This window comes from Carlito syrichta, unplaced genomic scaffold (genome assembly GCF_000164805.1).
Source record: "Carlito syrichta isolate Samal-C Ts95f unplaced genomic scaffold, Tarsius_syrichta-2.0.1 Scaffold287598, whole genome shotgun sequence".
NCBI classification, from domain to species: Eukaryota; Metazoa; Chordata; class Mammalia; order Primates; family Tarsiidae; genus Carlito; species Carlito syrichta.
Window position 1 is genome coordinate 96,650 of NW_007231694.1, and position 26,628 is coordinate 123,277.

At 49.4% G+C, this 26,628-nt stretch overlaps 1 protein-coding gene across 2 annotated transcripts in view; it reads right to left on the minus strand.

Annotated features, from left to right (window-relative positions):
- The window catches only part of ABCG1 (ATP binding cassette subfamily G member 1), an 81,306-nt gene that overhangs the window by 13,383 nt on the left and 41,295 nt on the right, over positions 1-26,628 (minus strand). For both annotated transcript variants that reach the window (XM_008052855.2, XM_008052854.2), the window contains exons 3-8: positions 14,895-15,012; positions 12,305-12,437; positions 9,006-9,056; positions 3,290-3,435; positions 1,660-1,783; positions 630-744 (exon numbers count right to left, since the gene is read on the minus strand). In XM_008052855.2, coding sequence (XP_008051046.1) covers positions 630-744; positions 1,660-1,783; positions 3,290-3,435; positions 9,006-9,056; positions 12,305-12,437; positions 14,895-15,012 — 687 coding nt within the window. The remainder of the gene's footprint in view (positions 1-629; positions 745-1,659; positions 1,784-3,289; positions 3,436-9,005; positions 9,057-12,304; positions 12,438-14,894; positions 15,013-26,628) is intronic.

Consider the following 26,628-nt stretch of genomic DNA (forward strand, 5'->3'; position numbering starts at 1 on the left):
GAGACCTCATCTCTACAATAAATCAAAAACTAGCCGGGCATGGTAGCGCACGCTTGTAGTTTCAGCTACTTGGAAGGCTGAGGCGGAAGGATCACCAGAGCCCAGCAGGTCGAGGCTGCAGTGGCTGGGAGCGGCCACTGCACTCCAGTCTGGGTGAGAGTGAGACCCCAACTCAAAAAAAAAAAAAGAAAAACAATGGAGTGAGAAAGGCTGATGGTTGGAAGGCCAAGGAGGAGGGAAGTCCACCTGGAACCCCAGCATGTGACCTTATTTGGAAAAGGGTCTTTGCAGAGGTTATTAGCTACAGATCTTGAGATGAATCTATCCTATATTTAGGGTGGGCCCTAAATTCAATGACTGGTGTCCTTGTAAGAAGAGGCAATTAGGACACAGAGAGACAGAGAAGAAGGCCATGTGATGATAGTGACAGCGATTGGCTGGCCAGATATTTTTATCTAGAGGAAAGGAAATCTCTTTTTCTTTTCTTTAAAAGTTCTACCACAGACGGCACTTGAGCCATTTGTGGGATATTCAAGTAATTCCTGATTCAGGGGCGTCAGATAAAAGTGAAACCCACAGAGTAGGAAAGTCCCCTTCCTTTTTTCCTAGCTGGACAAGGCTCTACTTACCAAAATCTGCTGGGTTATGGTAGGTTGGGCAGTTCAGGCCCAAATCTCTCAAATACGGTACAAGATTTGAGACTTTCCCCCGGTACACACATTGTCCTTGACTTAGGACATACAGCTGGAAAAAGCAAGGAGAGAAAAAGATCAACCCGGCCATCCTCAAAGCAGTGGGTGTTCTTGATCAACCAATCAGTCTCTCCTCTCCTGAGAGCTTTAAATCATCCCCCAAGACCCAAGTTAACATTCAAGGGAAAGCCACATTTAGTCAGGGAAGACACAATATCATGGGGCCAAGGACAACTTTATTATGTTGCTTGCTTTTTTTTTTTCATGCTAACCACCTACTCAAAAAAAAGAAAAGAAAAGAAAAAGAAAAAAATTGTAGCTATGCACATCTCACCCCTTTGGGACTATTTTTGCTCATACTAATATGAAAATCTAAGATTTATAAAAACATAATATTGTACAGATGATGAAATCTATCATTTAAATCTGTAAAACAGATGCCTCTCCTTTTAACAGGGGAGGTGATATGAAAACCCACGATACTAGTGACTTTCCCAGGCTCCCACGACCAGCCAACAGGGCAGAGAGAGGAAACACTGTTCAGCAATTTCTACTCCCCCAGCCACCTTAGTGGCATACAAAGGGGACCTCCCCCCAAAAACCTTAGAATTTATTTATTTTTACACGAGAGAATCTCCAAAAAAATATTTCACTGATGTCAAATGCAGTTCCTCACAACAATGCTAACTGGTACACCAAAGCCAATGGGTTCCTAGAATACTTACTTAGCAGGGGAAGCCTATACTACAAGGAGCTCACCCTCCAAAAGATAATTCCAGTATTTTGGGGGCCCTCCCCAAAATACAATCCCAAAAGACTCATAAAATGTTAACATTTAAAGTCTCTCAAAAATGAATACAGGAACTAATGGAAGATGGTGAATGCCCAAGGTTTAGTGTCACTCAGACGGACCCAGACCCGAGCTTGGTGGAGGGGATGGGGGATGGGGGGCCTGGGGCCCACATACCTGATCAAACAGCTCAAAGAGCTTGGCGCTGGGCTGGTGGATGGTGCAGATGATGGACCGGCCTCCTTGAGCGAGCCCCTTCATCAGAGAGACCACCTGGAAGCAGGAGGCACTGTCCAGGCCGCTGCAAGTGAAGGAATACCATGAGATGCCTGTAGGTACCAGGGATCAGCCACTGCCCTGGGTCATGGAAGGAGGGTAAGGGAGTCGCTGCCTGGATGCGGGGGGGCACTTAGCATCATAGACCCACAGCTGCCCCTTACCCAAGGCCAGGCTCTGCTCTACCTGTTTGTTTAAATGTCCCATGGTTGAGGGCACACAGTGGGGGCTGCGTATATTGCATTTTATTCCTGAAGAGAAGGAAGGAACACCAGCGAGTTTTGCCTCGGGGACCCAGGATGGAGAGGGTGGAGGGTCCCCAACTGTCTTGGCAGGAGGGGTCTCCAAGACTGTCCAGGCAGGCCGCTATGCCTCCTAGGAGGTCTGGTGGTCAGCACTCTCCATCCCTCACCCCACACCCCATTTAGGGGCTGGCGATGGGGTGTCACTCCACAGAGGCAGCCTTGGTATGGCCAGAGCTGGGCTTAGCTCTGGCAGATGTCTTGCTGCACACGTGTTGGTGTCTTCCAGAGTTGGCATCTGGCAGGGCCCTGGGGGGCCCTCTCTTCTCTCCTCTCCTTGCCTAGCACCTCTGGCCCTACTCCTTCTCCCATTCCCTCAATTCCCAAGTGGCAGGCTGAGGGGACAAGTGTGTGCCAGGCAGTCCCCTGAACTCTCTTCTCCCAGGGCAGTCAGCTAGCAATATTCTATTTTAAGGGTTCACTGTGGTTGCTTTTCCTGAAATATCTTTCTAGAGGCCACCTGAAGTGTAGGTCCAAGCAAACAAGATAGCCAAGCCTCTTCCTGCAGAAGACTGAAGACTGCTATCAAATTCAGCCAAACTGTGGAGAGGAGACCGAGAGGTAGGAACGAGACAATGTAAAATCTGGCTGAAATCATTTCAAGAGCAGCCAGGTGCCTGGCCTGCCTGCCCTGTCCAGGTTGACTGAAAAGGACTTGCTCGGGACTAAGGCGAAAACAACTGTGGGCAATGGAACCAGTTTTCTGGAGCAGTGTTTCCCAATGGGGCCCTGAACATAAAGGGGCATCACCCAGGAAAGCATCAGGACTCACATACTTATGGAGAGGTGGTGAACAACCGAGGCAGGACACTTTCCTGAAGGTTCTCTGAACCTCTCATGTACGGAGAAGTTCATTTCCAGAAAACACCTGAGGCCCTTTTCCTGAGGTGTCCCCCAGCCTGGCCTTCAGAGTGGCTGAGCCATGGGGAACTCGGTGTCACAGAAGAGACGTGCATTGTGAAGGGACATTTCCCTGAACCACATTCCAGTGATCAGGCTAATGCATGCCATGCACACCTGAGCACGTGGATGTCTCTGGGAGAGTGAGGGAGGGGAACTTCCAGCAGCCCTTCTGCCCAGTGATCCAGAACGAAGAGGAGAAAAGTCGGGTGAGCTGTGCCCATGCTACCCTTCAGGCTACATCAGGATGTCAGGGCCACCTGGAAGGACCACTGAACAGAGATGGGGTTCTTCCCTGCCCCTGGCCAGCCCAGATATTACCAGCTCACCTGGTGGGCTCGTCGAAGAACATGACAGGAGGGTTGTTCACCAGCTCCAGTGCAATGGCTAGGCGCTTCCGCTGGCCACCCGACAGGCTCCCTGTCCGCGTGTTGGCACAGGACAACAGACCCAGCGCTGTCAGTATTTCCTTGACCTGGGGAGCAGTGGAACCAGAGACTGTCAGGAGCTGACCGCCAAACCTCACCATCCCTCAGAGCCCACGTGGAAAGACCTAGCCTGTGGAACACATCGTGCCTGGTCCACGTGGAAGGCACCTACATCGAGGTGCATCCTAGGCTCCCAGGTGCCATTTTCAAGTCAGCATTTCTAATTGGGACCAGGGATCAGTGCTGTCCAGAGGCTGAGGAGTAGCGCCAGGGGCTGAGTTCTCACTGGGTCATTTGGCCTCTGGCTGGTGATTGAAGTCTGTTCTCACTTCCAAGCCTAGCATCGTGCCCCATCCAGAGAAGGTAACTGATGAATATTTGATGAATTGATAGATGAACGGACATGTAAGAGGATGGACGATCAGATTTCCAACAGCACAAAGGGGAGGGTCATCATTAATTGAAATAATAAATGCAAAGTGCACGTGACACTTGGCACCTTGGAAGCCTTGAATCATGGCAGCTGTTACCATGCTGTTGTCACCACTGTGCTCAGGCATTAAATGTAGCCCCTGCAGGGCCACAATAGCACAAGCTGTGCCTCCCAGGGAGGGGGGATGGAGTCACTTTTGTACTTGTAAATAGGTCTGATTTGAAAGCAAGGTCTCTGAAGTGCCAGAAAGGCAGGGAAGTGGATCTGTGGTGTCTAAAGCAGTTGCAACTCCCATGGTGGCCACACCAATGCCTCAGACTCTGGGTGCCCCCAGAGCGGCCGCACCAACACCCGGGCTCAGGGTCTTCCCACAGAGGCCACGCCAACACCCAGGCTCAGGGTACCCCACAGTGGCCAAGCCAACACCCAGGTTCTGGGTTCCCCCACAGCAGCTGTGCCAACACCCAGGCTCTGGGTCCTCCTATGGTGACCATGCCAACACCCACACTCTGGGAAGCAGGCTCTATACTAAGATACAAACAGCCCACTATCCACGGAGCCCTCCCTGCTTGCTCCAGATTATTGATCCAGTATCGACTCAGGGCACAGAAAGGTCAGCGGCTGTTCGTGCTGGCTCAGTGCCACTTTTAGCCCCAGCATCTTCTCGGAAGTAGATGCCGGGTCAGTTGCCTTCATATCCACCTTGGAGCTCCTTCCAGAATTCACACAGCCATCATCCCTGCCCTGCAGCAGCTGGCCCCTGGGGGCTGTGGCACGTGGACCCCAGGCCAGGGGTTCCTCTGGGGAGATGAGGTCATCCAAAAAGAGGAGGAACTCACAAAGAAGAAAATTTCCACTCTGAGCTTTTGAATTATTTATGCACGGTCAGTACTAAGTGCAGCTTTGGTGACAGAAAAAACCGGGGCACTGCTGCTGGACAGGCTGGGGCGGATGGCAGTGTGAGGTCAGCAGACCTGGGCTCCAACCCTCCGTGCTGATGCCCTTAACCCAGCTCCACCGCCTCCTATAGATACCCCACCTCAGAGCTGCCAGCCAGACAGAACTCTGGCCAGTCATCTGGAACAGGCTGGCGGGCAGGGTAGAGTAGGCAGGACTCTCCTGCTGGCACTTTCTCTCCCAGCGGACATGTCTGCTAGTTTTCCCAGAAAAAGGCTCTCATGACTCAGGAACCACCAGCCTACAAAGCTGCAGGACAACTGAGGGGCTCTAGCTGTTCCAGGCTCACTTGTGGGGTACTCCACAATCAGGGCACATCTCCTTCTCCCCCCACACCCTCACAGCAGGGATGCTGGAAAGAGAGGCCGCAGTGGGTGCCTTTGCCTCTACCCACTCACCTCACGAGCTGGGCTTTCCCCAGCATCAGCCCATTTTTCTCCAGTGTTCTTTCAGAAGTGGCACCATGCAGGTTGGTTTTGCTTTTAAAAACTGACCATAAAGAAGCAATGAAGCGTTCATTTATTTATATATTTTCCCTAAACAACGACAAAAAAACACCCCAAGGTGGCTTGTGGCTTGTGTGCTCCTGAGACCTCATGGTTCCCACTCTCTGGGGACAGATTCCGGCAGTCCAGGTCTCCCACAGAGACCTGATACCTGAGGAAGTAGACTCACTGGAGGGCTCTGGAGGGCTGGGCTGCTTTTCTGGGAAACAAGGAAGGCCACGAACAACACATCCCACTATTTGAACACCCCATTCTATTGTGTTTCCACGAAATGGAAACGACTTGGATCTAGGTGTGTATAGGGGCTTGGGGGGAAGTGACTCAGGCATGAAATCAGTTGTCCTTGAAACAATCCTGCCGGTGGGTCCTTGGGGAGGTGGAAGCCTTCGCTATGGCTGGGTGAAGAGGGTCAGTCCACACTGGGACTTCTGGAGGTGAGCAAGTGCAGTACACAGTACCACCTCTAGGCCCTGCAAGGATGGTCCAATCCAGCAGCAGATGAACTTGAGGAGGGACGCAAGGGTCTTGCTCCCCAGGGATGATGCAGCAGAGCCACAGAGCAGCAGAGAGGATTCTTCCTGAGTCGGTATTTTTGTCCTTGTAAACCCAGCTGAGGACAGCACTAGGCTCTCTTCTGGTCTATATCTAAGATCATGCCCACCTGCCTGGAGGACACGCTCACCCACAAGTGAAGTCTGCCAAAGGGTTCTGCGTGCTCCTCCCCGGAGATGCCTCCATCCTCCACAGAGGGGCTGTCTCCTTCTGGGCCTTTCCATTCCAGCAAGGCAGAGCAGGTTCCTGTGGGCTTCCCGACACCCTTTCCAGACTGCCAGGAGGAGAGTTAGAAGCTGAGTGTGGCAAGAAAACGACCCCAAGCCTTCTTCCTTGACAGATTCCATTAGTTCTGTCGCACTCAAGGACTTCCAGGATATCACCCAATTCAGACCGACACTGCCCCAAAGGCACGTGGGACTTGGTTTTATGTCCGTATGTTATAGACAAGCTCAGCTCAGCAAGCTAGGTGCAGTGGCTTGAGGTCATCGGATGGGTTCCAGGTGGCCAGGGTGGAGGGGTTTCCTTGCATGCTCAGTCCTGCTTCTCTACTGGACTAGCCAGGCCCCGCCTCCCTCATCTGCTCACCCTGTACGGTGAGATTCCTGAGCAGACTCTTCTCTGCCGTCAGCTCTGAACTCAGGCCTTCGGCTGGGGTCTGAGAGGCAGAACTGCCTCCCTTTCAAGTCCTTGGTCTCTCCTCCATGCCCAGGATTGTCAACTATTTATGCCATCACATCCTGGAGCCCCTGCAGCCCATTACCTAGCTTGCAGGAAACTGCCTGATACCGAAGGGGTCTTGGGACTCCCATAGGAGCTCTCTGAGAATGAACTGCGCTCTCAAAATCCTCTGAAAGCAAGGAGGCTGGAGCGAGGGAGGGGTGAACAGAAGTGAGAGGTGGTCTAAGGGGCCTAGGGAGGGAACAGCTTGACTCTCCAGGTAGAAAGCCCTGCAAGCTCTTCCTGCCTTTCCTCCTGGTCCTGAAGCAGGTGGCTTTCCTGCTCACTCATGAATGAGGCCCCAGGGCTGGGAGATGATAAAGTCGACCTCAGACGAGGGAGAGGGGAGGTCACCTTTGTTCAAGCCCAGGACCCCCGTTCTGCGGATTGAGGTCCATCTCAGACCCACCCATGAGAAACTTCTCCTGAGTCTGTGTCTGAAGCTTCGTTGTTGCTCTGCTCTAACATGTGCCTAAATCCAAGGCTTTCATTTGTTACATAAACCGTTGTATTTGTCAGCTCGATGCCCCAACAACGTATCCCAAACTGGGCAGTTTAAACAACAGAAATTTATCATATCAGAATTCTGGAGGCCAAAAGTCTGAGATCAAGATGTGGCAGGGCTGGCTCCTCTGAGGTCTCTTTCCTTGGTGTGTAGATGGTGTCTCCTCCCTGCGTCCTCACGGGGTCAACCCCCTGTGTGTGTCTGTGTCACCGGGGTCATTGGTTAACCTAACGAGCCTATTTGAACTTAATGACCTCCGTAAAGATCCCATCTCCAAATATAGTCAATTCTGAGGCACAAGGGTTAGGGCTTCAACATGTCTTTTGGGAAGATTCAGCCTACAACACTTATCTGCTATAACCTGGTGTATCGTTGGCTGTAATGAACACTCTTAGGTGTGGAAGGTGGTATGTGGTATTTGCCTGTCCAAGTTACACTGTTCAGAAAAGACCAGTGATCACAGAGGGCTCTCTCTTTTCACCCTCTATGACAAAGTCATAAGTCAAGGGCTTCTGCCTCAAAAAGGGACAGAAAAAGTCACGGTTGCTACATTCTCTACACTTTCTCTAATTGGGGCTCCACAGTCCATTTTCTTATTTTCAACCGCAGTATAAAAGAATTCCACACAAATATTCCCTGTAGCAACAAGGAGTCTGTTTGCTTCTCTGAGAAATCAGGGTCTTCCTACCTACTCGTGCATCCAACCCCTGCCCCATGACATGGGCTGGATCCCCAGAGCTCTGAAGGGTATAATGGGGGAATGATGCAAATAGAATTGCTCTGAATGTTCCCTCAGCATGTTCAACTATTAGTCTTTTTTTTTTTTGAGTTGGAGTCTCACTCTGTCACCCAGACTGGAGTGCAGTGGCCGCTTCTGGCCACCGCAGCCTCGACCTGCTGGGCTCCGGCGATCCTTCCGCCTCAGCCTTCCCAGTAGCCGGAATTACAGGCATGCGCTACCACGCCCGGCTGATTTTTTTGATTTATTGTAGAGATGAGGTCTCGCTGCCCAGGCGGGTCTGGAACCCGTGGGCGCAGGCAATCCACTCACCTCAGCCTCCCAAAGGCACGGGATTACAGGCTGAGCCACCGAGCCCTGCAACTATTAGTCTTATTAATCTCTCCATTTTAAATCAAAATATGACAAACTAAGTTGAGCCATTGACACCAACCCTGCAAATCTCACTCTCTCAGTTGCTCAACTGTGGTCCCATAAGCGTATTTGTTAAAAGACAGAGAAAATATTACGTGGGATGCCACCAAATTCTATCTTCCACTGAAAACCCCATTGGCGCTGATTAGCAAGTGAAGGGGAGGGGCGTTCCCGTAGATACCATGTACATGTAGACTGGTCACCTCCTCCTTAAGTGCGGTTTTCTGGAGTTCCTCGTTGGCTCTGACCACCTGCACCCCATCTCTGCTCCCTGGGAATTTAGGGCACCCCCAAAAAGTGATAAAGGGGATTAGAAAGTCTTAGCCTGAAAATGTGTTTATTTTCCTTTTTTAAAAAGGCTGGTTAATAACATTTAAGAGCCAAATCTCTTCTCACAAATGTGGGTGGGTGGAAGGTGGTTATTTTTACATGAATGACTAACCATCTTCATTGTTAGTGTTTTATAAAAAACAACTTAATATAAAGTGTATTAAGCACTAAAAGAGGCAGCACTCATGTCTAATCCTTCTGACCCTGTGAGCTCCAAGGTCATTGTCTTGCTATGTCCTGACTCCAGATCTGGACTCAAAGCTGTGACCAGAGTCAGCTCTCTTGGCTGCTGGCTACTGCATGCCACAGCATTCCCCGAGATGTCACCTGCCCCACATGGAAGACTAGGTGAAAAAAAGTCAGCAAACACAAGCCAGTACCCCAAAGTCCCCACACACACACTTCCAAATGAATTCTATGTACTTTCTGGACCACCTGTGGCCCCAAAACAACCCACTTACCATCTCCCTTCTGCCTTCATCCTTCTCCTGAAGCTTCAGATGTGCCGACACCTGCAGGGGACAAGGACAGTGGTGTGGAAAAGTGATGATGGCCATCAGCAGGGTGACCCTCCAGTCCTCACATTGTGCCCAGAGCTGCAGCTACCTGATCACTACTAAAATCCCAAGGAGGTCTTGGCTTTCCACTCCCCCGGTTTAAGAAAGGCAAGGTCACAGGAGAGCAGAAAGCGACTGGGATGCTTCCTGTCATCTTAGCTGAATTCTCTGCTGTCCCATGACAGAGGTTAGATGTGGACAATTTAGAGGTAAGGAAACCCAGGCATTGGGGGCATGAAGACCTGTCCAGGCCAGGACCAGTGGTTTCAGTGGTTTAGGAATTCCACAAGCCATATGTTAAATCATTGACAACTTGAAATTATCCACAAGAATTGGCAAGCACTACATATCAAGGTGATGTGTTTTATTGTTGTTTTGTTTTGCTTTTTGAGATCCCGTTCACCAGCTCGCCACTGTGCTCCTGTCCTTGGCTAGCAAAACCTGTAGAAATAACTGACCAGTGTAAGCCGTGGTACCACTCTACTGTCTTCTGTGGCCTTGGGCAAACAAAGAGCCTTGTTTCCTCATTGGCATAATAATGAGGTTAAAGCCCATCCACTTCATTAGCTAGTGAAGTTACTGTGAGGATCAGATGAGAAGCTGAGAAGCAGGGGAGGGTGGTCAGGTGGTCAAAGGCCCCAGGGTTGGACAGGGCCAGGCCTACACACCTCTGCAGGGCCGGCTGCCCCCATGTGACACTGAGCATTACTTCTGGGCTTGCCTGGTGGTTGTGAAGGTGAGTAGCAGCAGTAAAAATGCACAACCACATCTGATATGGGCTCAGGAGTCAATAATTGGTGGCCAATATCATTCCTATGCGTGACACAGAACCTGGAGTGGTAAAAGATACGACAGCCTCAAGGTAAAATATCTCTCAATAGTCTCATGAAGATCTCAAGATCTAAATCTAATTTAATCTAATTCTGAATATAGATGTATTTCACAGCAGAGTCTAGTGACAAGGTTGGGGTAGGACAGATAGGGCAGCAATCAAAAAGAAGATTCTTAAACAAGTAACCACAGGGTTAACTAAATAATTCTCTGAGCCGCTAAACCTGGGTTATTCAAGACACAGGAGCAACTCAGGAATCAACTGGGTGTGTACAAAGCTTATATTTACTACGTACGTGAAACTGTAAGCATTAGGGTGAAGAAAAGCTTCACAAGTGGCTGCTTTGCCTGGTCTATTTGTAAACTCCTTATAAGTCCTCTGTGCCCATCTGAACACCCATTCGGAGGCCAGGTAAACAATCAGGGCTCCCTGGCTCACAGTCGCCCGGGGAGGCTGAGCCCAGTGGAGGGTGTCCGTTTACCTACAGAACACTCAGTACTAGGGAGGCTGAATGAGAACAACTCCGCAGGGCCTCTCTTTCTGTTTCCCCACAAAGCAGGTTAGGGCACAGATCACATATCTGAAAACTTAACTCTCTTCTCTATGCAGGGCTAAGAATCCCTTGGAACTGCCCTCTGTGTGAAAGGTTGGGTGGCTGCCACTTTCTGACATCAAGGGGAGAAAGCTCTGCCCAATCCAAGGCAGGAATGCAGGGCAAGGCCTCTGGGGGGGAAACCAAGGTGAACACCTCAGCCAGTAAGCGAAGCTCAGAGCAGGCCAGGCTGAGGACATCCCCTAAGGTGCCAGGAGAGGCACAGAGACTAGGGGCTCAGATTTTGCAGTGGATGAGGAGAGAGCAGAAAAATAAACAGCCTTACACATAAAGCAAGCCACGATCGGCAACCAGAGTTATGAACTGACTTTCAAATCTTCTCTTAATGGGAGGTGTTGCAGTGGCTTCCACTGCCTACAATTAGGTCAGTGTGGTCTTGATCACCATGAGTTGGATCTTTTTTTTTTTTTTGAATTGGGGTCTAACTCTGTCACCCAGGTTGGAGGGTAGTGGCACCATTATAGCTCAACCTTCTGGGCTCAGGCGATCCTTCCTCCTCAGCCTCCCAAGTAGCCGGGAGTAGAGCCATGTGCTATCACACCCAGCTATATTTTTGTGTTTTTTTTTTTGTAAAGATGAGGTCTTGTTATGTTGCCCAGGCTGGTCCTGAACTCCTGGGCTCAAGTGATCCTCTTGCCTCAGTCTCCCAAAGTACTAGAATTAGAGCATGAGCCACCGCACCTGGCTGGGTTGAGACTTTTTAAAAAAATGGCTCTGGAACTCCAGAGTTACAGCTCTTATTTGGGTTATGGTCTGTCCAAAGAGCACAACCAGCTGTTCAAGAAAACCACGTATAAGACACCACTTGGACACTTCTGTGGCCCTAAGAGGTGAAGGTATTTTTAAACTCCCCCAAATACTAGACTTATCTACAGAGGACCTAAGTGACGACACTATGGGAAGACTTATTAGAAAGAAGGGAGAAGAAACGTGACCAAGTTGTCATCACAATGAGAACTGATGGAGCACTGAGGGTATGTTGAGATTTGACCCCCACCTTCCCTGCATTCTCCCATTTAATATTCACACCAGCTCTGTATGGTCTTGCAGGTGAGGAAACTGAAGCTGTAGAAGGTAAAGCAATTGCATGCGAGGAAGCTGAGCTAGCAGTTAGATGCTCCTTTGGAGTCAAAGAGGTCTGCCTCTGAGTCCCCATGTGGCTGTCAGCAGCCCTGTGACTCTGGGCTCATTGCTTAACTCTCAGAGGCTCCAATTCATACCCACTTTCCCGAGATGATGTGTCTGGTGACTGTGTAGCTATATGCATGCGAGACCTGGGACCTAGTAGGTGCCCAGCAATTGCTGGTGTCATTCCCTTCACTCAGCAAACAGGTGAGTCAGAAAATGAGATGAGTCCCTCAGGGGCCTGATCAAGGCACCAGGTGAGCTGGGACTTGGACCTAACACACTGAATGACTCAAGAATGGCTGACGGGAAGGAAAGTCCCTCAGCCTGCAGGGAACTAGGATGGCAGTTGCCCTGAAAATGGTCACCCATGGCGGCTGGGTCCATAACCTTCTCAAAAACTTGACCCAGACTTTGCCAAACAAGGTCTGTTAGAACTCACAGTCTTAGGGCTTTGTTTTCAATGAAACTGTCCTAACAGCAAGCTGGGAGGGTGCTGATCATGTGCAGGTCACCCAACAGAGCCCCCAGCCCACGTGTGTCTGGGTACTTGGCAAATGCTCTAAACTAACTGTGGGGGCTGGAGGGCAGTCAGGTGGCCAGGGCACAGGTTAGGGGGCGAGGGCAGCTCACCATCATGGCCTCCTGCACGGTGAGGTGTGGCAGCAACATGTCGTCCTGCATGATGTAGCAGGACACCTTCCGGAAGCAGCGCAGGTCCCGTGGCATGCCGTTGATGAGGACTGCCCCTTTCATGCCCGTCTCCCTGAAGGGACAAGGATAGGGAAGCCATCAGCCTAGCTCCTTCTGCCCCTCTGCCTCAGGGCTCGGGGAGGGGAGCCAGAGAGGGAGGCTGCCCTCCCAGTAGGGTCCCAGCTGAACCCCCAGAGGCAGAAAGGAATTTGAGACCCTGAATAGCACCACAGCAATCTGGAGTAAGAAATTACACAAAGAGAGCGCCAGCAGGGAAGAAGAAGTCGAGTGCCAGGTCTCTGTGGAATGGCGAAAAGCGGGGAGAGGGGAACCAAAAACACCCCCGAGATTTATTTTTAAAATACTGTGTATTTATTCTTACATGTTTAAACTTCAGTCACCTTCAGAGCACTCTCCATCTGCTGAAATACACCTATCGAGACACTTTTCCCACTGCTCAAACAGTTTTTGTACTTGTCAATTTTGATGTCTTTTAGTGCTTCTGCTGTTTATGTTTCACCTCTTCCATATGGACAAAATGTTTCCCTTTGAGGACATTTTCATTTGGGGAAACAAAAAAAGTCGCTCAGGTGAGATGGGGCAAACAGAATAGGTGGGGTACGGAGGTCATGCTGTTTTTGGTCAAAAATTGCTGAACACTCAGCATGGTGTGGGCAGGTGCACTCGTAAATCACCCATCATGAAATGAGCGAATGCATTGAAAGAATCTCCAAAAAAATTCACTGAAGCCAAATGCAACCTCTCACAACAACCCTAGCTGGTATGCTGATGGATGCCTAAAACAATTAACTAGCAGGAGAAGCCTGTACTACAGGGAGGGTGCCCTCCAAAAGATAATTCCAGGGTTTTTGGGGGGTCCTCCCTTGTATTTATACCATCAATGACTGAACTTTCTTTGCCTACTGAACAAAGATATACAGGGATGCTCCTATGTGCAGCCAAGAGGCTGAATGTACTCCCAAGCTTCGCAGGGGTTTGTAAGATTGGCTATTCTTATAGCCCAGGCTACACACACTGCCCAAGGCCAGAGACTCCCACAGGGAGGACAGGGAAGGAACACCAGCAGAGAAAGGGGTCTGGGCCTCGAACCCGCTCAGTCAGATGGATGATCCTTCTCCACTGGGGAGAATTCTCTCTGACCATAGGTAGGCAGGTGGAGAGCCTCCCAGGAGTTCACATGAGGGAGGCATGGCCTCACCCGGAATAGTTGTTAGCTCACTCACAGATCTGTGCATCTCTACTGCCTGCTATTCCTCCAGGTGCATCAGAGCATCCTGGGCACTGGTGCATGCCACAGGTAGACCACCTTCACATGCTTCTAAAGCTCTGCCTTCTAGATGCTAACAGAACAGAAACAGAAGAGAGTCCGCGGAGACTAATAAACTCATGCCTAGTTTCCAGTTTTACCCAGCTGGTTACTGTGGGGCAGGTTTCTTCTCCCATCTAGGTGATGGGCTGAGATCAACTGGCTTCCCCTGGGCTGCCTAAAAGTCCAACTGTCCTCAGCTGCCTCTGCCCCTTCAGGACACTCAGCTCGACTGCCTCTGCCCCTCCAGAACACTCGGCACCTTCAGGGCTGCCCAGAGCTGTAGGTGACATGCTGAAAAACAGTGGCCCCCATGGGAAACACTCTGCTCTCTTCTGATCCTCCCATGCCTCTGGATGTTGAGAATTTGGCTTTAACCCTTGAATGTGACTGTAACAGGCAGGAATTTGTCAGAAGTGAGATTTCTTAAAAGTCGTAATTTCTGGCATTAAGTAGTAATTCAGAAGCTCTAAGGAAAAGGATGACTTTGTCGTTTTCAGGAAATAAAATTATTATAACCATTTGCTAAAGTGGAACCTGTGAGACTTGAAAAGAACTGGGTTTAAGGGAGTATTTTGTAAACACTTCTAATGATTCAGTCTTCTTCTCATTCACGAATGAATGACATTGACCATGACATTGAGGACTGTGATCTCTTACTCCTAGATAGCTACCATCACCACAAGCCCCAGCCACACAGTGCTCATTCTCTTCTGAAAATGCCCTGTCTCACTTTTGACTTTCATTCACACTGTTCTCTGAGTTCTCCTGCCGTCCCTCTGCCCAACCTTGACCTTCCTACTTCTTCTGGTCCCTGGGTCAGGTCAGCCAAAGGCTGAGCTCACCCAGGGAGCCACCAGGTCCACTGAGCCCGGAACCTGTCTCCCCTGAGCACCCACTCTCCCTCCTTCATGCGACCCTCGGCAGGTTCAGCCTTTCAACATCATCATCTTTCTTGGGTCCTGTTTCCTCACAGCTTCCAACGTGTCTTGATACTGAAACCTACCCCATGTTTCACTGGAGCCTGTGTGTGCAGAACCTTAGGAAGCTGCAGCTGTAGACCCCAGCTCAGAGTGACAGGGGAACTGAGGTAGCTCCATTGTTCATATTGCTAGCCCGACTCCTGGGTGAGGATTTTGCTCCTGAGACGGGTCTGCTCGTCTATATCCAGCCTCTGCTCACCTGTATCTGGGGCCTACTCACCTGTATCCCGCCAGGATATTCATGAGCGTGGATTTCCCAGCCCCAGAAGGTCCCATGATGGCCACCAGCTCGCCACTGTTGAACTTCCCAGAAATCCCCTTCAGAAGGGTCTTGTATCCTGTAAAAAGCAGATCATATTCATTTTCTAACCAGCACAGGGTTCATTTTGCTTTAATCCCAGTGCAGCAAATATGCAAACACACAAGTATGCTTGACTAAAGAACTAAAGCCAAAGGCAACCTCAATCACACCATGGAATAAAACCCTGCCTTCCAGGTAAGGGCATGAATGCCGTGTCTTTTAATTCCTACATCCTCCATTGTAACTACATAGCATAACAATGAATATAATTATTAGTAAGTGCATAATGCTTTAGAGTTTACAAAGCATTTCCCATTCATTTTCTAGGCTATGAGGACTCCACCATTTCCGTTGAGGAATGAGGCAGTGACATCTGGTGGGCCGGTGACCTGCCAGGCCCTGCAGCCGTTTGAGCAGAGCCTGCCCGCTGCTCCACTACCCCAGGCTGCTCCTCCCTGGTACACACGTGCCTGCATTAATTAAATGATTCTATATTTCATTTACAAATTATTTATACTTTGTATGCTTATAAAAAGTATAAATTATTTATATATAATTTATATGTAATCACTTTATAATTAAATAATCAATACATTATTAACTCCTTAATTAATAATTAAGAGAGTTTACCATTTTGCAGTCACATCAAATTGCTTTGGAAATTCTGCCAAGTCTCCATCTGAGAGCTTTAAGCAAGGGAAAGAGTGACACATCCCAAGGAAAGCCATATCAATTTTTGTTTCAAGTAGACTGTTTGAAGGTGCCACAAAGAATGAAATAGAAGCGAGTGGATTCGTGGATAGTGACTCCCAGCTCAGGGTCATCTCTTGGTACAGCGTCGGATCAGAATGAACCCTTAGGGGATCAAGAATCATGAGAGGACGACAATCTTGGCTCGCACAAGCGATGTTTCAAGTACCTAACGAGACATGGACCTGTGGGGTCCTTGGCCCAGTTCCTTGTTTTAGGCTCTCCCCAGTCACTGGCACCCAAACCTGTGTGTTTGCGAGAGCACGGCCCAGGGGACTTCTCTCCCTGCTGTCTTCCTGTCTTTCACAGACGGGACACGGGAACATGCCAACCTGTCACCAGGGGCTGCCTTAATTTGGACAGGGAGTCCCTGAGGCCTTGTTTAAGCGAGGCACAGAGAAGCGGAAGCAAGTCGGGAAGCTGCGGCCCTGAGATTCCGACTCATTAAGGAGCAGAGGGTAGCTGTCGCCCCAGGGAGGACCAGGAGAGTCATCCCAGTGGGAAAAGAGGCACAGGAACAAAGGGTGGGAACCAGGAGAGCAGCTCAGAATTGCAGATGAGTCCAGCTCCTACCATTGGGATGCGGATGATGATGATTAGCAAACATGTGGCCCTTGAGAGCAAAAAAGCTGAGTTGGGGTGGGGCAGGCCAGGAACCTTCATGCTTGTCTGCTGTAGCCCCTCAGTGGACAGATGGGCAGAAGAGCTGAGGTCAGCAGAGGGCCTTCCCCACAAGGCAAGTTCCCAGTACGAGGGAGTGCTGTGGCTTGGGGCCAGGTGCTGTGGAGACCCTGCCCCCCTGGAGACCTGCATGACATCACCGAGGGAGCACCAAATACCAGGTGCCTGCTCATCACAGCTCCTCATCGATTCAGGTTGGAAGTGGGTTGCTCCCTAGCAAACCCTCCTTTAAACTGTTCCTTCTCAAAGTTCTGAGGTTGCATGGTCACTGAGCTGACCACCAGCATAGTCAGACTCATGACGCCTTGGGCCCTGAGAAGGCCCCTTTCCTTCATCCTAGGGCAGGGCCCACCCATCCTGCTGGGAACAGCCTCAGGTCTCTCTGCTTCGACAGGGCCTGGGGCTGGCCCTCGACATTGAGGTCCATCTGGGGCACTAGGTGACACACAGGCTGGAGGAAGTGCACATAGGCTGTGATGTCCACCACCAGGACCCCAGGATCAGGATAGTAAGCAGAGGCCAGGAGCACTTGGCCCCCTCATGGGAAAAGCCAGGCAAGCGGTCTAGACTGGACTTACTGTTTAGAACCACAAGACTGGCATTGTGAGGTCTGAGGAACTGTTACCCATCCAAGGACAGCAGAGAGTGCATGTGACTGTGGCTGCAAAGGGTTCTCTCCACGGGGGCCTCACAGAGTCCAGCAATTGACTCAGGGCTGCACTTCCCTAATGTTAGAAACCTGCTTTTCTTTAAAAACAAAACAAAACATGCCTTTGGGATTGAAGAATCTTTTTTTGTTGTTGTTTTGCTTTTTTGAGTTGGAGTCTCATTCTGTTGCCCAGGCTGGAGTGCAGTGGCACGCTCATGGTCACCACAGCCTCGGCCTGCTGGGTTTGGGCAATCCTTCTGCCTCAGCCTTCCAAGTAGCTGGAACTACAGGTGTGCACTACCATGCCAGGCTTATTTTTTGACTTATTGTAGAGACGAGGACTCACTCAGTTGGCCAGGGTGGTCTCAAGCCACCAAGCTCAGGCAATCCTTTCACCTCAGTCTCCCAAAGTGCTAGGATTACAGACTTGAGCCACCATGCCCAGTCTGGGATTGAAGAATCTTAAAAGTGGCTCTGGAAACAAAGTCCCGTGAATATCCATGTGTCTGGCTCTGGGACAGCAGGTGTGCAAGGGCGGCCTGTGTGTTAGAAGCGGGTCCCTACACAAGGCTGGCTGGCATAGTTGGGTTCCATGAGCACTGACACACATCTCTCTCTGTTTATGTAAGGAAGTCATTCTTCCCTGCAAAGCCTCGAGCTGCCTCCCCTTCTGGAAACACAAAATGGAGATGGGACCTGCCCTACTTTCCCGCCTGTGGGCTCTGCTCAGTCCATTTCTCAGCAGAATGGACATGCCATCTGTCTTCCTGTCCTGGTGGGCTCTTGTTCACATGGTGCCTTGTCCTGTGCTGTGGTAGTGGGGACAGTGAGAACCCAGAGGATAACAGGGACAGAAATCACCCACGAGCCAGGGCCAATGAAGGTCCATCAGTCACATGTGGGTGCTTGAGTTCAATCTTTAAAACAGCCAGATCTAAGCCCAGACCAGAACCCAGACAGAACCAAACAGAAACAGACCAGAGCCAGACCAGAAGCCAGACAGAGTCCAGACCAGAGCCCAGACGGAAGCAGACATAGCCCAGACCAGAATCAGAACCCAGAGAGAAGCCTAACAGAACTCAGACCAGAATCCAGATGGATCCCAGATAGAAACTAGACAGAATCCAGACCAGAGCTCAGACAGAACCCAGATCAGAACATAGACCAGAGTCTAGACAGAGCCCAGGTCAGAATCTAGACCAGAACCAGACAGAACACAGACAGAATCACGGCCAGAAACTTGGCCAGAACCCAGATCATAATCCAGATAGAAACAGACAGAATCCATACCAGAACCCAGACAGACTCCAGATCAGAACCAGACAAAACAGAATCCAGGGCAGAACCCAGATGAAAACCGCAGATCAGAATCCACAGGAGAGCCAGGCCAGGCCAGGTCAAGTTCTCCAGGACCCAGTGGGAGGCACGACCCACCCTCCATGACTCTCACCCGCTATGCCCCCCTTCCCTGCACTAACCCACCGTCTTCATCACTTGCTGTGCTCTCTCTCTGTGCATTGCCTGTTAAGAAAAAATGACGCCACTTGATACCTCTTAGGAGACATAACCCATAGTCAATTAATCAAAACCAAAAGGCCACGAATTCAACTAGGCCCCTCTGAGAAATGGAAAGAAGCAAGAGGCGAGGGGCACCGGGAGACAGATGGGAGAGTGTGGTCCGAGAGAGCTGAGGGTGCCAGACACCAGATCAGTAATCAATTCCCTTAGCAACACAGGCAGGCTAGTTTCTTCTCAGGGTTCCTCATGTCAGCATCAGTAACTGAATAAGATGACTTCTATTGTCCTCTTAATTACTCTAGGAAGGAAACAAGCTCTCCATGTGCCTGTGAGAACGCTTACAGTAAATCCTCTACGTATGAATGGGTTCCATGCTGAGAGTGCCTTAAGTTCAACAAAGTTAGCCTAGGTACCCAGCTAACACAATCATCTATAGAGTACTACTTTACTGTAATAGGCTTAGAATACTTTTCACACAAATAATACATTTTTTAAAAACACAAAAAAGGCAAAAAATAAAACAAACACAAAAAACTAAAAAAATCATTTACATGATTGGACATGTGAATGCAGTTTTGCATCTTTGAAAGCTCACAATTTGATGGTTTGTATGTAGGGTACTTGCTGTATTTCTTCATGTAAAATGTGGGCGACTCAGCCACAGGCATTACTAGCCATGGGCATCACGAGAGGGAGGACAGAGATGGGAGGGCGACCAAAACATGCTCCAAATGTGGCAGTAGTGGCCTGTTCTGGAGCCACAGCCCTAAGTGGTCGAAGAGGAACCAACACCTTGGGATACTCCCAAGACAACCCACCAAGCCATCTCCATCCCTTCTGAAGTTTGTTTCCCACGATCACATGTGCTTGGGAGAGATGGGGCTGATGGGCTGGTCTTCTGAAACTATTCACTATTAAAGTAACAAAGGAAGAACCTTGATCCTAAGCCCCTCAAATGTCCTGAGCCCTGATTGGCTCCATCTTGGTTGAATTTCATATTGTAATACAAAACAAATCCACTGTCAAATAAGAACCGAGAGCAAACCCACTTATCCAGGCTGAAGAGAGCCCTGCCTGGAATGGAAAAGCCCATGGATGCACCTCTCTCACCTTGGCGAGAGGCAAGCCATGCATCACACTAGGTGGGCCATGCTAAGGGGTAACAAGTGCCTGCTGGACTGACTGCAAAAGTGGAGAAAAAAGACTCCAGACCATCCCTGTCCACTGTCCTGTGTCACACACAGCCCTGGTGAGCGGACCAGAGGTGCACATCCAGGAAGTCTGAGAGGTCAGCAGTCCTTAGGCAGTCCCTGCAGTGTGTTTGAGTGTATCAGCTTCCCAGGTCTGCCACAACAAAGCACCACAGTACAGGTGGCTTATCCACTCACAGTTAAAAAGGTCAGAAGTCCCAAGTCAAGGTGCCCCCAGGGCCATGCTCTCTCTGAAGGAGCTGGGGCGGAGGTAGTCTTCCTTGCCTCTTCCAGAACGGTGGCTCTGGGTATTCCTTGATTGATGGTGGCCTCATTCCAACCTCTGCCTCTGTGGCTTCTCCCCATTTACCTGTGACTTATGTCCAAATTTCCCTCTTCTTTTAAGGACACCAGCCATACAGGATTACGGAAACCTGTCTCCCACCTCTCTTTTCTCTTTCCCTGTCTTTCTCTCTCCATCTTTCTTTCTTCTCTCTCCCTCTGCCTCTCTCTCTCTTTCCTCTTCTCCCTCTCTCCCCCTTGTTTCTTCTCTCTTTCTCTCTATCTTCTCTCATCTCTCTGTCTCCCATCTATCTCTCTGTCTGTCTCTGTTTCTTCCTTTCCCCTCTCTCTCTCTGTCTGTTTGTCTCTCTCCTTTTTTTCCTTGTTAGCATGCTTTGAACACCTTTCCATCTCTGAACATGCAGTCCTGGGCCTGCATGGACACTCAATAAACATTACTGGATGGATGGATGGATGGATGGATGGATGGATGGATGGATGGACAGATGGACAGATATTTAAAAACTATGTGGATAAAGGTATTTAGTAACATTCAAAATTAAATGCAGACTAAAAAGTTTACTGAGTCATATTTCAGGATGGGCTGATTCTAGAACATAAGAGATTCAGAGAGAGGCTGTCCAGACTTCCTTCTATTAGTACAAGACTGTTTCTCCTTAAGTCCTCCAGAATCACAGAGAGGCTGTCCAGATTTCCTTCCATTAGAACAAGACTGTTTCTCCTGAAGTCCTCCAACCAACTCCACACCGAGCACCCAGGATGAGCTAGGCATCAAAACCTGCCCCTACACATGACTCTATCATTGCCCCTGGAGGTTCAGGAAGGTCAGCTCTAAGAGGACATGTCCAGGACTGGCTTCTTAGACACTAAAGCCAGGAGCTGAGGCTGGCATGCTGGTTGTTGGAAAGACACATTCATGGAGTTCAGGAGTATAAGGCAGGCTCTTGGCACAGTGAATTCAGAGCGATACCACATCTCAGGCATCACCATTTGCCTGGGCACCTCTTCCCACGCCTCCCTCCTAATAGGACAGAGATAAGAGGCAGCAGGGAATGGCCAGGGGCCCCTGCAGTTCCAGCAACCTGGTCCCAAGTTCTCACTGAAGGATCAACTTACTCTGTGCATTGAGTTTTTACAGGGGCCATTGGTATTACTCAGCCTTGTGTTATATAAACTCTTCCCCAAGTGAATGGCACAGAAGTCACCAGGAAACCCTTAGATAGTGATGTTCAAAATGTGTGTATTGTAGTCACTTCCCAATAGCTACGTTCTGATCCAAATTTTACTGAAGTATAGCATTCATACAGAAAAGCGCATGGATCATACATGTATGTCCAGAAACACTTTCCCAGGCTGAACACACCTTGTCTCCCGTCCCCAGACAAAGAACCAGAACATGATCCACCTCGAGAAGCCCCCTCATGCCCTCTTCCTGTCACTTTAGGGGTCATTGTTTTTTAATCCTAAGTAGAATCCCAGGAGTGTCAATTTTTAAACAGAAATAAATTTTTTTCCAAAATAAAGAAAAAAAGAGAGATAGTTTCCCCCTTTGGAAATCAAGACAATACTCTTTTGCCAATGAAAAAATCAGGGAGCCCTTCTTAGGGGGAAATTGATCCAATAATCCCACGAGCTCCTGTTTGCCCCCATCGTTGGGCTACAGCCCTCGCCAGACAACTCCTGGGATCAGCCGATTCTAGCCCAGAATATATTTCAGAAAAACATCTAGAAGCTGGATGTGCCAACTGTTTACATTTCCCGTGATAACTAACAGTGTTTTACAAGAAGAACCCATATCTGTCAACTCCTACAAAGATTCAGGGGACACATGGCAGTGTCACTTGGGGGTGGGAGCAGTTTTTTCATTTTGTAGAAATGTGCCCTTGAAGGAGAAGGGCAGGAGAGCGCTGAGCCCTTGGGTAGAGGCTGTGTTGCAGAATGGCCTGCACTGGGCTCACAGAACTTGGGGCAGGCATGGCACCAGCTGTTTCACATCATTTTGTTGATACCACATGGCCAACAGAGTGCTGCATCCTTCTCCACATTTTGTGGACGATATATGAGGACTTAGATAGGGTTAATGACCTGCCCAAGGCCACATGGCTGGTCAGCAGAGGAGCCAAGATTCCAACCACTTCAGTCAAACTCACAGGCAGCTCTCGCACCCAGAGTCACAAAGGCCTTAGCCAGCCCCTTGCAGGTTGTTTACAGACTTTTCCTTGCTTCTTTCTCTTTTCCGAGCAGGCATGATCCCATTGAGTCAATATGGCCAGTTCAGCTCAGGCTTGTGCATTAAGTCTGCTATTGCATGAAATATTTAACAGAGGATGGGAAGAAATCACATCTTTCCCCCCATATACAAGAAAAACCCCTGGGTTGCCAAAGGCCATGGTTACTACTTGGGTGTGGACAGAGCAGCTCCCAGTGCTGAGGCAGTGAGAGGTTCTAAAAGCTAAATGGTGGCTCATTTCTGTAATCCCAGGACTTTGGAAGGCCAAGGTGGGAGGAATACTTGAACCCAGCAGTTTGAGACCAGCCTGGGCAATATAGCAAGACTCCATCTCTACAAAAAATTTTTAAAAATTAGCCGGGCATGATAGCACATGCCTGTAGTGCCAGCTACTTGGGAGGCTGAGGCAGAAGGATGGCCTAAGCCCAGGAGGTCAAGGCTGTGGTGAGCTCCGAGAGTGCTACTGCACTCCAGCCTGGGAGACATAGTGAGACCTCGATTTAGAAAAGGAAAAAAAAAAGCTATGACTGTAAAATTCCTGTGTCTATCCAAAGAGCTATTCATTCATCTAATTGATCTTTATCCTTCAATTTCTTTTTCATTCCACAAAACATCCTTAAAAAAACAAAATTCTTGCCAGAGTGTGGGAAGGTCCTCCAGGGGAACTCAAGTCCTGTTTATATTAGGGACCCCTTGTGGCCTCTGCTAGGAAAATATACATCCCAGAGACACATGGATGCTCCCTCTAGCAACTTGTGATAAAAACCTCTCCTGCCATCTGCCCAGCAACAAAGGGATCTGGGTCCCTCAGGAACCATTAGGCCCCCAATCTTGGTTACCTACAAAAAAATAATAAGCGAGTTACTCTCCCACTCAAGTTTCACTTAACAAGTTGCGGTTTGGAGAGGGGCCGGCTGTTTCTGGAGAGATCTCAGGGCAGATCAGTCACTGGGTTTTGTTTTCCAGAGGCACCAACAAAGGTGCGTTGTCTACATGCTGGATTGGGCTGGGACCAGGTGAAGTGGGTGTCTGTGGAGAGGCAGGGCCTTGTTTTGTGGCTGCCCAAATGTCAAATGCCACGCTGATAGCTCTGTATTCTGACCTCTGTGGGAGTTAAGTGCACCGTAAACATGATTGCAGGTGAACAACAGGGACAACAAGTCACGCCGTGTTTACACAGCTCTGCTTGGCGGGCAGAAGTCACAGGGTGTTTGATCACCCTGGTTCTGTTCACTCACCTGACAGCCAGACAGAACATTCCTCCTTTAAGCCTTATAGCAAGCAGATGCATCTCGCCCCCAATGGGAAGTCCCTGACATGCAGAGAGAAGCTCAGGCCTTCAGGAGAGACAGCGGCGGAGAGACTGTCCAGGTCTCCCTCTCTCGTGCCCCTGGGGTCTGCACACCCCTCACAGTCAAGTCTGGAATAAGTTTCCTATCCTGCCTTTTTATTTTTTCAGTGGGAGGCATTCTCTCAAGCAGCAGATCATCAAGCACAGACAGGACTATTCCCACCAGTCTGCCCTCCTCACTCATGTCCACGAGGTCAGTCAATCAAAACACTGTCATCAGGGCCTGAGCACAGCAGGATGTCTAAGATCCCCTCACAAATGCCTCCCTGTTTACACAGGCACCAGGACTCCAACAAGCTGCCTGGGGGTGGGGGTGCCCTGCTTGCCCTCCAAGATCTTCACTAAGAATTATATTTTGGAAAAAGAGACAGAGAAGGAGAATGGGAGGGAGGGAGGGAGGAAGGGAGTCAGGGAAGGACACAGCTGTGGGGAGGAGTCCCCAGCTCATATCAGGCAGAGAGAGTGTTCACTGTCTAGGTCCTTTTTCAGCTCCTGAGATGTTTCTTTTTTTTTTTCTTCCTGCTGAAGCGTATTTTCCTGCCCCTTGGCTCCATGCAGAATCTAAGAGGGGAAATGAGAAATCAGTGCTGCTTCCTGGCGACCTCTCTAGTGCCACAGTACAGAGTGAGTGTGGGGAGGGTGTTGGTGGGTTTGGACCCTCCCGGCCACTCCAGATCATTCCTCACCTGCAATGCCACTCATGCATACCCATGCTCCTCTCCTTTTTTTTTTGAGTTGGAGTCTCACTCTGTCACCCAGGCTGGAGTGCAGTGGCTGCTCCCAGCCACCGCAGCCTCGACCTGCTGGGCTCCAGCGATCCTTCCGCCTCAGCCTTCCAAGTAGCTAGAACTACAGGCATGTGCTACCATGCCTGGCTAATTTTTTATTTATTGTAGAGATGAGGTCTCACCAAGTTGCCTGGGCTGGTCTCGAACCTGCAGGCTCAGGCAATCCACTCACCTGGGCATCCCAAAGTGCTGGGATTACAGGCTGAGTCACTGTTTCCCCTCCTTAAATAACACAACTTTCGATACTCTGGTGAGCTCTATTGAAACTCTTTTCAACTGCAAAAGAACTAAAACAGACATAGAGTTGGCAGATATTTTTTCCCAATCTGTGGGCTGTCTCCCTGCTCTCTTGATGGTTTCTTTGCATTGTTCACAATAGCAAGAATATGGAACTGAGCTGCCCATCAAAAGAGGACTGGATTAAAAAAATGTGGTCCATATACACAATGGAATATTACGCAGCCATAAAGAAGAACAAAATCATGAACTTCGCAGCAACCTGGATGGAATTGGAGTCTATAATACTGAGTGATCATACACAGAAACAAAGAACTGAATATTACATGTTCTCACTCATAAGTGGACCTTGAATAACTACCATAGTACTACAGGAAAAGGACTGACAGTAGTGGGAAACTGCAGGGGGGAGAGGGAGTGGGGAGGTGGGACTGACAGTAGTCGAAATCTGCCTGGGAAATGAGAGGAACACCTCATCAACAAGGGTACCTGCACAATGAATATTTGTATACCTAACCCTGAATTGTACCCCACAATTTTAAAATAAAATAAAATAATTTTTTTTTAAAAAAGCACTAAAACAGAATCATGCAGAGGGGAGAAACCTGGGAAGGAAGAATTTGCAGCTCTCAGTCACCCCCAGCTCATGTTTCACGGTGGACAAGCCCATGGCAGAAGCAGCGATGCCAAGTCTCAGGTCCCTGGAGAGGTGTGTCCCATGTCAACAGCATTACCAGTGAGGCAAAGCAATAATCTGCACCTTGCTCCATGGGGTTGTTCAGGAAAAGCCCAATTCTTAGGTCTTCCTGCCCTGTGAGCCTCTGATAAGACTTCACTGTTGACAGAAAACCTCAGGTGACGGTGGCCCTTAGTGCACCCGGACTGAGCACATGAGGGAGGTTGGACTGAGCACATGAGGGAGGCATCACTGCCCCAAAGAAGCCACCAGGAGAGGGAAAGGGCCAAGCAAACCCCACGGGCCAGCCCACACCAGCCAAGGTTCCAGGTGTCCACATACGCCTGGGAGCTTTCCCTCTCCTTCCCTGCCTCTTCCCCTTTGATCTCTCCCTCCTTTCCTGCATCCAAATGGAGGTGGCACTGAGCTAATGAGAGAACCCCTAAGCTTCACCTCTTCCTGTACTGTGACCTGTGGCAAGGGACACATTGTGAGCACCCATCACTGAGTCACTGCATGCATCTAATGCATATGCAAGCGCATGATAGTCTGCAAATATGTGACTGCAACAATCCTGCCAGTTTGATCAAATGAGGACTTAGGAAAACAAGACAATGGCCAGTTCTTCCAAAGTTGTGCTGCTTGATCTGCTTCGGTAGTCCAGGCGCCCGCACGATGTTTCTGGCTAGCAGCCCTCTATAAACACCCTTCAAGTGGATGGTTGGATGGGGCAACGGTGACAAGGCTTAAGCTCTCTGGGCCAGGCATGCACACACCTTCTCAGTAAAGAGCTAAATCACAAATATTTAAGGTGCCATCAAACACCCAGTCTGTTGCAACGACTCAGCCTTGCTGTTTTGCAAAAGCTAAAGCAGCCACATGTATGATGAGGGGCCCCAAAAAATCCGGAATTGTTTTTAGGAGGGTGAGCCCCTTGTAGTACAGGCTTCCCCCACTAGGCAAGTGTTCTAGGAACCCATCAGTGTACTCGCAAGTGTTGTTGTAAGATGCTGCGCTTGCCTTTAGTGAATTTGTTTTTTTTTTGGGGGGGGAGATTCTTTTAACAAGTTTGCCTATTTCATGATGGGTGATTTATGAGTGCACCTGCCCATGCCATACTGAGCGTAGAGCAGTTTTGAACCAAAAACAGTATGACCCCATGGCCCACTTTCCCTATTCACCTGATCTTGCCCTGAGCGACTTTTTTTTTTTTCCAGATGAAAAAAGTCCTCAAAGGGAAACATTTTGCCAACATGGTAGAGGGGAAACAAAAAAACAGA